The sequence below is a fragment of the Pleurodeles waltl genome, chromosome 7 (genome assembly GCF_031143425.1).
Source record: "Pleurodeles waltl isolate 20211129_DDA chromosome 7, aPleWal1.hap1.20221129, whole genome shotgun sequence".
Taxonomy (NCBI): domain Eukaryota; kingdom Metazoa; phylum Chordata; class Amphibia; order Caudata; family Salamandridae; genus Pleurodeles; species Pleurodeles waltl.
Genome location: NC_090446.1, coordinates 1,549,827,809 through 1,549,837,618, shown reverse-complemented (window position 1 = coordinate 1,549,837,618; position 9,810 = coordinate 1,549,827,809). Strand labels below are relative to the sequence as shown.

The 9,810-nt window shown below is 48.1% G+C and overlaps 1 protein-coding gene across 1 annotated transcript in view; it reads right to left on the bottom strand.

Moving 5' to 3' along the window:
* Positions 1–9,134: 9,134 nt before the first annotated feature.
* LOC138246687 (potassium-transporting ATPase alpha chain 2-like) overlaps positions 9,135–9,810 on the bottom strand; it is a 37,718-nt gene continuing 37,042 nt past the window's right edge. Inside the window, exon 23 of the mRNA XM_069201455.1 lies at positions 9,135–9,406. Coding sequence (XP_069057556.1) covers positions 9,378–9,406 — 29 coding nt within the window. The 3' untranslated portion in view covers positions 9,135–9,377. The remainder of the gene's footprint in view (positions 9,407–9,810) is intronic.

Here is a 9,810-nt window from a genome sequence, read left to right as displayed (position 1 = left end):
GGGAAAAACTAGACCACCTAATGCTCTAATTTTTGAGGTAGCTTGGTCGAGCAGTTAGGCTAATCTTGGAGAAGTGCAAAGCATTTGTTGTACTCAAAGTATCAATCATGCAACTCACACATTCGAAGGAATAACTTGAGACCAATTTATAAAAATACTTCTTTAAGACCAAGAATATCAAAATTGGTTAAGTACTTTTGAAGATATGGATTTATGAAGTTTTAATAAGTGCAGTCTTTCTGTGTGCAATTATGCGCCATAGGCGTCAATAGGAAGACACCTTTAAAAATTAATATAAAATCACACAGTTCCGCTTTTGCAGGTTGGTTGAAGTCATCGGTGGGTACGCTCTGCCAGCTGGAGAAGTTCAGGCGGCTCCCAGTTCTGCTAGGAGCAGCAGTGGAAAGTCTCTTGGAGCTAGTGCAGGGTCAATGTGGTGAACTACTTGGAAAAGGTCTGTTCTCGTACATTTAAAGGTGGTGCTTTGAGGTCCCCTTGGAGAGTTGAATTCGCAAGGTGCGAGGGACCCTTGTGCCACACCTGGTTCTTCATTGCAGGGCACAGGGCGGCCGGGTGCAGAGCGAATCGGTGAGCCAGAGACTGTGTGCAAAGGTGACCTTTGGATCTGGTGGTAGGTCTCTTTGATGGTTGCTTACAAAACAATGGGGGCACTTTGGTAGGAGGTCCATGGAGTTCCTGTAGTCCCTCAACTAGGGCTTCCTCCTGGTCCTTTTTCAGCTCTGGGTGAGCTGATTTTTCTGGCGTCCAACGTCAGCTGACCAGTCCTCAGGGTATTGGCACGGTCTGGCCACTGGAGGGTGCAGTGCCACTAAGCTAGGCACACTTGCAGGGTTTGTCCTTGTGGTCATTGGTGTGTCATCAGGTGACTTCCGATCCGGAGTTAGGTGCCGGTCAGTTAAGTGACTCTCACTGGGTTGCTGGTTCTTTCTTTGGTGCAGAGTGGTACCCCCACTCTGGAGGGAGTATTTTGGTGATTGTGAAGCCTGGAGGTCCTCTGGGTTGTTTGAGGTCATTCCAGTGTCCAGCTCCTTCGCAGCAGCGATTGTCGGGTCCTGGGTGCAGCAGGCAGGGTTTGGCACCATTTCTAGATACAGAAGGTCCACAGTTCTCGTGCCTTGGGTCTTCTTAGTGGTGGTCTTCAAATCTGTTTTCTTAATCTAGGGTGGCCCACTAAATGTTGAATACAGTGGATGTTTTAGGGTGATCCTGGTAGTGTCCAATGGGACACTTACATTTGGGTGGGAAAGGTCAGGTCCCTAAACCTGATTGGCTATTTTCCTTCCATCTAAGATAGAGGAAAATGAAATGGAGTGTCCACCTTGCAGGCAACACCTTAGGGGTGGTGCATGCCAAGTGGGTCCACTCCTCCTATCCTTTGTGTGGTTTCCCACCTTTGCTCCCACCAAAAGAGGGAGTTTGCAAAGGGGGAGGCCGTCTGCTGCTACATCTACATGGCCCCGCTAGCCACCCTCGTCAGAAGCTACAGAATCAACATCCTCTCCTATGCCGATGACACCCAACTCATCCTCTCCCTCTCCAACGAACCCAACAAAGCCAGACACAACTTCCACGAAGGCATGGAAGCAGTCGCCAACTGGATGGGAAAGAGCTCCCTTCAACTCAACACTAACAAGACAGAAGTACTCATCCTGGGTCCTCAACCCAATGTGTGGGACGACTCCTTGTGGCCACCCACCCTCCGAAACCCACCCACCCCCACCAGCCAAGCCAACCTCCAACCTCAGTATGAACCAGCAAACCAACTCAGTCACCTCTACCTGCTTCCGCACCCTCCGCCTTCCACGCAAGCCCTTCAAGTGGATCCCCCTCGAGCATAGAAAGATCATCACATGCACCCTCATTACCAGCAGACTGGACTACGGCAACGCACTCTACGCCGGAATCAACAAAAAACTCACCCGCAAGCTACAAAACATCCAGAACGCCTCCGCCAGACTGATCCTTAACCTACCTCAACACTGCCACATCTCGCAACACCTGTGTACACTGCACTGGCTCCCCTTAGAGAAAAGAATCACCTTCAAGATCCTCACCAATGCACACAAAGCCCTCCACAACACCGGACCATCCTACCTGAACCAGCGACACAACCTACATGCACCCCACAGGGCCCTACGCTCAGCCCAGCTTTCTCTCGCAGAAGTACCCCGCGTCAGGAAAACCAGAACAGGAGGACGCTCTTCCTACTGTGGAGCCACCGCATGGAACGCCCTGTCCATCCACATCAGACAAACCTCCTTCCTCCTCAGCATCACGAAGGAACTAATAACCATCTCACTGGTATATGCTACTCCTCCCCTCCCCCCCAGCGCCCTGAGATCCTAACTGTTGAGTAGCTGCGCTTTACAAGCACTGATTGATTGATAGATTGATTGCTGGTAGCAGCAGGCCTGGGGGTCAAGTTTCAAGGGCGGTTTGCCGTTTGAAGCTCATCACCAAGAGAGTGCACATTCTTGAGGGAGGGGGGTGTGAGCTCCTCCACCTAGGAAGGGGACTGTCTTACAAACCAGAGGGAGGCAGGGCTCTCTCCCAAGATTTGTATATTGGCTGTCTGGAGAAGGCAGGCTGGATAGAACCAGTCAGCAACCATGTCAGGTTAGATAGGTTTTGCAGGGGGCACCTCTAAGGTGACCCCTGGCTACATTTAGGGGTAAATCCAATACTGGTACCAGTATGGATTTATCATTCTGAGTTGTTTGATACAAAACAACCCAGGGTGCAGAGTGGCCATCATGTAACTGGGGAACTCGTATTGACGAGTGTCCAACACATGTATTAAAATGGCTGCCCTGTACACTCACTATGTCCCAGGTTTGGCAAGGACACAGTGGAGGCAGATTGCTCATGCAGCTATGCCCTCACATATAATATGGAGCACCCTGTCTTAGGGCAGGGAGTGTGCCATGTCAAGTCTGTGTTTTAGTTTTGCACCAGGACACTCAGCCTGCAATGGCAATGCTGGGTGCATCTGGTTACATGGCTCTAGAGCAGTGGTTTTCAAACGTTTTAATGCTGAGCACCCCCCCCCCCCCCAGTGGGGAAAAAACATGATCAGGCTCCCCCTCAGAATTTTTCATAATTATTCTATTAATTTGGCAATGTTTAAGTAAGTCTAGACTTGTTTAAGAATTGCAGGTAAGTTCTGTTACCTTTTAAAAATGTAATAAATGTTTTTCTGTTTAAAACAAAGCACAGTTATCTGCATAAAGCATTTGGATAAGGCCTGGTGCCCTCCCTTGGATCACTTGAGGCCCCCCTAGGGAGACCCGCCCCCCAGTTTGAAGACCCCCTGCCCTAGAGGGTGGCACATTCAGTGCTGATGCTCTCAGGGGCCTACCTATAGTACCCCCAGGACCTGGGTACCTAGGTGCCCATTTACTAGGGACTTATAGTGGTAGCTAAGGATGTATCCAACTGTGCCAAGCATCACAACAGTTTTAGGGAAAGAGCTCTGGCCCAGGGAACCTGGTTAGCAGGGGCCCTGGGCACTACTAACATCTAGGACACATCAACATCAGGCAAAAAGTGGGGGCTAACCATGCAAAAAGTGGCCTTTTCTCACAATGCACAAAGCATTATTGCCACTGAGAAGTGGCCCTGAAATTATGCAGACTAGTGCTCGTGATGCTTTGCATCGCAGTGGTGTGCGACGGGTGGAACATGGGCGTTCTTGTGCAGCCACCCATGGGCTGTGACACAATGCCAATCTACTGGCAATGGTAGTCAGAGCAATGTGCCCAAAAATAATGCTACATCGAGGCAGATGTTAAAATTACTTTTGTTCCTCCAAACTTTCCTAACATTGCATGTGTGCTGCTTTGAACAGCACATTTATAATGAGAGAAAAGAGGTATAAGCTTCAGTCTAGTATTTTGTACTGGAAGGGTAACCCATGCTGGATAACACACACCCACGTTTGCTCTATGGGGCAAAGATGTATTTGTGGTGCCAGGCGGCCAGTTTGTGAACCAGTGATCAGGAAGAGGGCAAGAGCGCTAAACCCTTGTGGAAATGGTGACGTCCTGCTCACTTCCTTTCATGCCACGGGGCACAGCAGCTCTGCTGCATTGCATGAAAGCTTTAATCTGCCCATAGTCTCTGAACATTTACTTGCATAGTCACAGTGCTTTCTGTCACAGGCTGGGACCTTACAGCACTATGAATGCACTATTCCCCAATGCACCAACTAGGATAACCAACTGTTTAATAAAAAATAGTCTGCTGTTTAAATAGGCACCATAGGAGTCAATGGAGGATCACCTTTAAAAATACATATAAAATTGCACAATTGGTTTACCAAGTTATTTTTCTGCAGGTCGGTCGAGGTCACCTGTGGGCACACTGTGCTAGATGGAGAAGTTTGGGCGTCTCCCGGTTCCAGCGGGAGTAGCGGGAGAAGGTCTCTGGAGCTGGTGCAGGACCACTGCGAGGGACCACTTAGAAAAGCACTGCACATGTACGTTTAAAGATGGATCATTGGGGTCCCCCTGGAGTGTCGAGGTCGCAAGGAGTGGGAGGCCCTTAGGGCACAGCATGCTGTTTGGTGCAGAGCACAGGGTGCAGGATGCAGAGCGAATCGGTGAACCAGATGCTGTGAGCAAGGATGCCCTCAAGCGCAAGAGATATGTTGGTTCAAGGGTCATTTACAGGACAAAGGGGGCACTCTGGCAGGAGGACCAGGGTTTTCCTGAAGTCCCTTGACTGGGGCTTCCTCCTGGTCCTTTTGCAGCCCCAAGCGGGCTGTTTTTCTGGATATCCAATGTCAGCTGACCAATACCAAGGATATTGGCAGTGCTTAATTTGAGCCAGTGGTTTCTAGTGCGGGGCACTGCCACTTATTTTTGAGGGATAGTGCTTATTTTTCTGCCTCAGTCATTTACTGCGAGCAAAAGACATATATGGGAAAGACAGCGGAAGAGAAAAACTAAAAGGTGTCTTAAAGGGAGAAAGCAAAAAGCTGCAAGAGTGAGCTGAGGGGGCAGGGGGAGGCTGTAAATGGATTAAAGAGGCCCAAGATGGCTTTAGGATTACGCTGCCTCAGTATTCCGTGTTCGCACATTTAATTGAAGCAGCTGCATGCTTCAGGAGAGCTTTGGGCACCGGCATGTTTTTATTTACAAATTAAGCACTGGTTATTGGCTCGGATTGGCCGCTGGAGGGCGCAGTGCTACTAAACTTGGCACATTGGCAGGGGGTGTCCTCGCAGTCATCTGTGTGTAGTTTGGTCCAGCTATGGCATCTGGTTCAGAAGTTAGCGGCTTGTCAGTGAAGTGATCCACACTGGCTTGTAGTTTTAGAGTGGTACTTCTACTCTGGAGGGAGTTCTCTGGCAATTTGCAAAGCCTGGAGGTCCTCTGAGGTTTTTGTAGAGTTTTTCAGTTGCCCAGCAGCTCCACAGTGGCGATTGTCGGGTCCTGGGTGCAGCAGGCAGGGGTTGGCACCTTTCCTTTGTGCAGCAGGTCCACAGTTCTCGGACTTTGGATCTTTTGGTGCTGGTCTTCTTTTGTCCATGGAATCTGATTTCTTGGTAAAGGGATGTGCACTGAATACTGTATTTATTGGGTGTTTTAGGGGGAACATGGTAGTGACCAATGTGTCATTAACCTTAGGGTGGCTACACCCACTAAGTGACCACTTCCTGTGGGATGAGGTCACTTCTTTACACCCGTTGGCTATTTTTCTTCCATCCAAGATGGACGAAAATTAAATGGAGAGTCCACCTCACATACAATACCTTAGGAGTGGTGCATGCTAGGTAGGGCCACTCCTTTGGTCCTTTGTGCATTTTCCCGAGTTGCTCTCACCAAAAGTGGGGGTTTCCATTGGGAGAGGCCTTCTGCTGGTAGCAGCAGGCTTGGGGGGCGGTAAGCGGTAAGCCCTTTAAAGCGCTTAGGCAGGGCTGTGCACATCCCTGGTTGAGCTGGGTAGCACCTCTTCCCAGGAAGGGCTTTCTTCTCTGGCCCCAGAGAGCAATGGTTCTCTCCCCAGGAATCCAGAATCCTGTCTGGTGGTGGCAGGCTGGTTGGGACCAGCCAGCAACCATGTCAGGGTAGTTAACATTTGCAGGGGACACCTCCAAGGTGAACCCTGGTTCATTTTGTAATAAATCCAATACTGGTACCATTTTGGATGCATCATTCTGAGTTGTTTTTGATACCAAACAACCCAGTGTTCAGAGTAGACATCAGGATGCAGGATGTAGCTGTGTTACCCGTACTGACTAGTGTCCAGCACGAATATGTGATGGAACAACTAGGTCCTAAACAACTACTTGCCCAAACCACTACTGCTAAACAACTAAAAAGTCTCTACAACGAAGTACTGAACAACTAGTGTCTAAACAATGATTTTGCCTGAATAATAATTGCATGAACAACGAATTTTAAGGTAAGTTTTTCTTTTTTTATGGTTTATTAGTTGTTTAGAATTGAAATATCAATAGAACGCCCCCTTGCATACATTATGCTTTGCACAGGCATAACGTGGTGCAAGAAGTTACAAAGTGCGCAATGCATGCATTGCCCTACTTTGTAAATATGGCACGCGTCCTTGCTATGATGTTGCCACATAAGTGTAAACAAAATGATGCTAATGTGGCGATATACGGCACAAGGGGGTCTTGAATCTGCTCCAATGTGTTTACTAAACTGCCAGGAAGGAGGTGAGCTACTGTTTAGTGTGGTTCGTGTGTGTGGAGGTGTACTTCGGTTCAGTAAAGGATGTGGCGCTCAGCAGAGTACAGTGCTGGACTACAATTCCCAGCAGGCCACACACTTGTGTGTGGTCTGGAGATACTGTGTCAATTTTGAATATTTAGATATAACTCTTTTTGTGGGTCATGGCGTCCTTTTCTAAAGTAAAATCAGGCTACAATTTTGAAGCAGCCAGGACTACATGGATTTGGTTTTGTTGCGAAGACCCATTGCTTCCTAAAGGAATGTTTTCTAGAGAGCTGGGCTGCAGGGAAGTATCCTGAAGCTATGCTGGTGGTGAGACTGAACTTTAAATTGTGTTTTGAACATTTGTCTGAGCTGTTGTTTTTCACTGTGTGAATCCTGGCATTGCCAGAGGAGATTTAGGAAGACAGTAAACTGCTTCCAGACTGATTGCCCAGTGATGTGAATGATGGTTCGGTGGATGGGGTTCAACATGTCCCTCAAATGATTCCTGAACAGCAGAGTGTGCATGGATGCTGGAACAATGTTTCATCCCTCTTCACTGACACCTGTTTGTGTGTGTGACATAGATGAGAAGATCTCTTGTCAGTGAAGAGCAAGGCTGACAGGTGGTGAACGCCCAGGAATGCATCGAGGAAGAGAGTTCTGAGATGTACAACTTTGGGGGTGACCGAGCATTCCCACAATCATTGATTAGCATTGGCGCCCCGGCAAGGGTCAGCATACGTGTGCTCTTGTGTGACTACCAGGCCCTCAACGAGGTGACCATGGCAGATGCACACATGATTCCAGATGAGGAGCTGGTCTGGTTGCTGATCACTTCTTGAATACCTTTGATCTGACCAGTGGCTGTCAGCAGGCAACCTTAGGACACAGTTGTAAGAAGACAGCATTCTCTGCGCCAGAGGGACTGTACTTTGCCTTTTGGGATTAAGAATTCTCCTGCACCTTTCAGCAGCTGGTGCACTATGTTCTCTTGGGCTGGAGGAGGACTGTGCGTCCTAGCATGTCAACATTGCCATGCTTAGCGATTCATGGGAGGGCGGCCCTGGGCACCTAAAACATGTCTTAATCGGTACACAGAGACCGAAACTGACCGTCAAGGTGACCAAGTGCCAGGTGGGGCAGCCCTCTTTAGTGTGCCTTCTCATCGGGTGGGCAACAGGAAGGTATGCCCGTTGGATGCTAAGATCCAGTCTGTGTTATCAGGAGAAGTCCATCTTCAAGTCTGGCCAAGCAAATAGTGTTATGAATCCAAACATGCTGTGCATATGCTAACTACCAGCTCCTGGTTACATCTAGACAACATCCCGCGCATGGGAATGTGGCTAGCATGCCCTTCCTGGATACTAAGCCCCGTAGAGAGTTGCAAAGCATCAACATGGACCTATGTGCAGACATTCACAGAACACTCCCATGTGGGTATCCAAAGTGGTAGGGAGGATCTGCTGGGTGAGACAGTGCTCAGCTCTCTCCTGCCACTGCATTGCCCCCACTACTTCCTGGAGTCCAGGATTCTGGTTTGGGGTTGATGTGTAAGTGGGCACGTGAACACACATGTTCTGTCAACGGACGGTGTTATTTACCTGTAACCACTGGTTTGAAGCTCGTTGAGTGCACTCTCACCATCACAGTGACTTTGGGATCAGTCACTGTAGGCCTTCCTGAAGCTCAATCGTGTACTATCCTGGTCCTAACCCTGGATGGCAGGGGTGCCCACAGCGTGGAATTCTACCCACCCGAGGAGGAGCCACCAAACAGACACTGGAGGAAACTAATGCTTTCCTTTCGCTCTAAAAGTGAAGAGCCAGGACTTTAGAAGGACTAAGAAATGTTATCTATCCATTAGGGGCTTGGCATGAACCTCTTGTTTCAAGGACTGGGGAAAGGTCTTCACTACCCCGCTTTAGAGCTATTCTGTGGCCAGAAAGCACAGAATTCGCTTGTTGGCGATTCACTGAGGCCGCATCTCACTTTAGATTCTTAAAAAGAAGAGTGATTTCAGCCAGGACTGGAGCAAGACGTTTTTGATGCCAAGAAAATGATGTAGGAAATCCAATGGAGGTCAGATCCTTGGGAAAACCCATTCTCTGTATTAGGCAGGAGGTGGTAAGAGGTGACAGGATTTCACTGCAAATCTGTCCTTTTGGATGAGAATACATACAGATGTTGGTGAGATAAGCACACAAATTCCCTTTCGACATATGTGCATCTTCTGCATCATGATTATTTGAATGTGAAAACCAGCACATTTAGATGAGTACAGATAGTCCTGGAAATACTTGAAAGCGTATCAGAAGAGTATGCCAATTTGGAAACCAAATCTGGCATTAAAAATAAATTTAAATGCTAAAATCAGCAAATTTAGTCCTGAGGAAACCTCACTAACATCTTAGAGAATGAGGCATCTCCGCATTTAGAAAACAAAAGCTTTTATTGTAAAAGATAGAGCAGATCTAGATACAACATTGTTATCTCTGATATCCATAGGAACCAGACCACCAAAATAAACAATTTACACCAACATCTTGCGTCTTAACCGCTCAGCGGTCTACAGTGTCTTGGACGAAGGGAAGGACCAGCCTCGACTCCCGCCGCAAAGATGCTGGCTGATGTTCAGATTTTACTTCTCTCTCCCACACGGGGTGTCTTCGAAGGTTAATAGTACAACTCTCTGTCGACCCAAGCTGAAACATGACAAAAGGTTGAGTTAAAAACAGACTGTTTCCAAAGTCTGAGCACGGTGGAGCTCACACGAGTCAAAGAGTAAATGAAGATTGGAGCTCAGGTCTGCTGCTCATACTAAGGCTTGTAACACTAAAGACCAATATTACAGCCTTAAATCCAGCCAGTGATAAGTAAAGCAATTAAAGGCAACAAACAACCACTGTAAGTCCTCACAATGGATTCAGAGTGAGTCCCATAAAAGCACCAACCGGCCAATGACCACACACTTAAAGGACAGTTACTTGAGCACAAGTACACAGGCTACTGGAGCACAACGCTCAAACATGCACCAGAGAGATAGTCACTTGATATCGACAGTCAAGCAATTAGCACATATAGCTGATGTTCTGTCACTGTGCCCTAG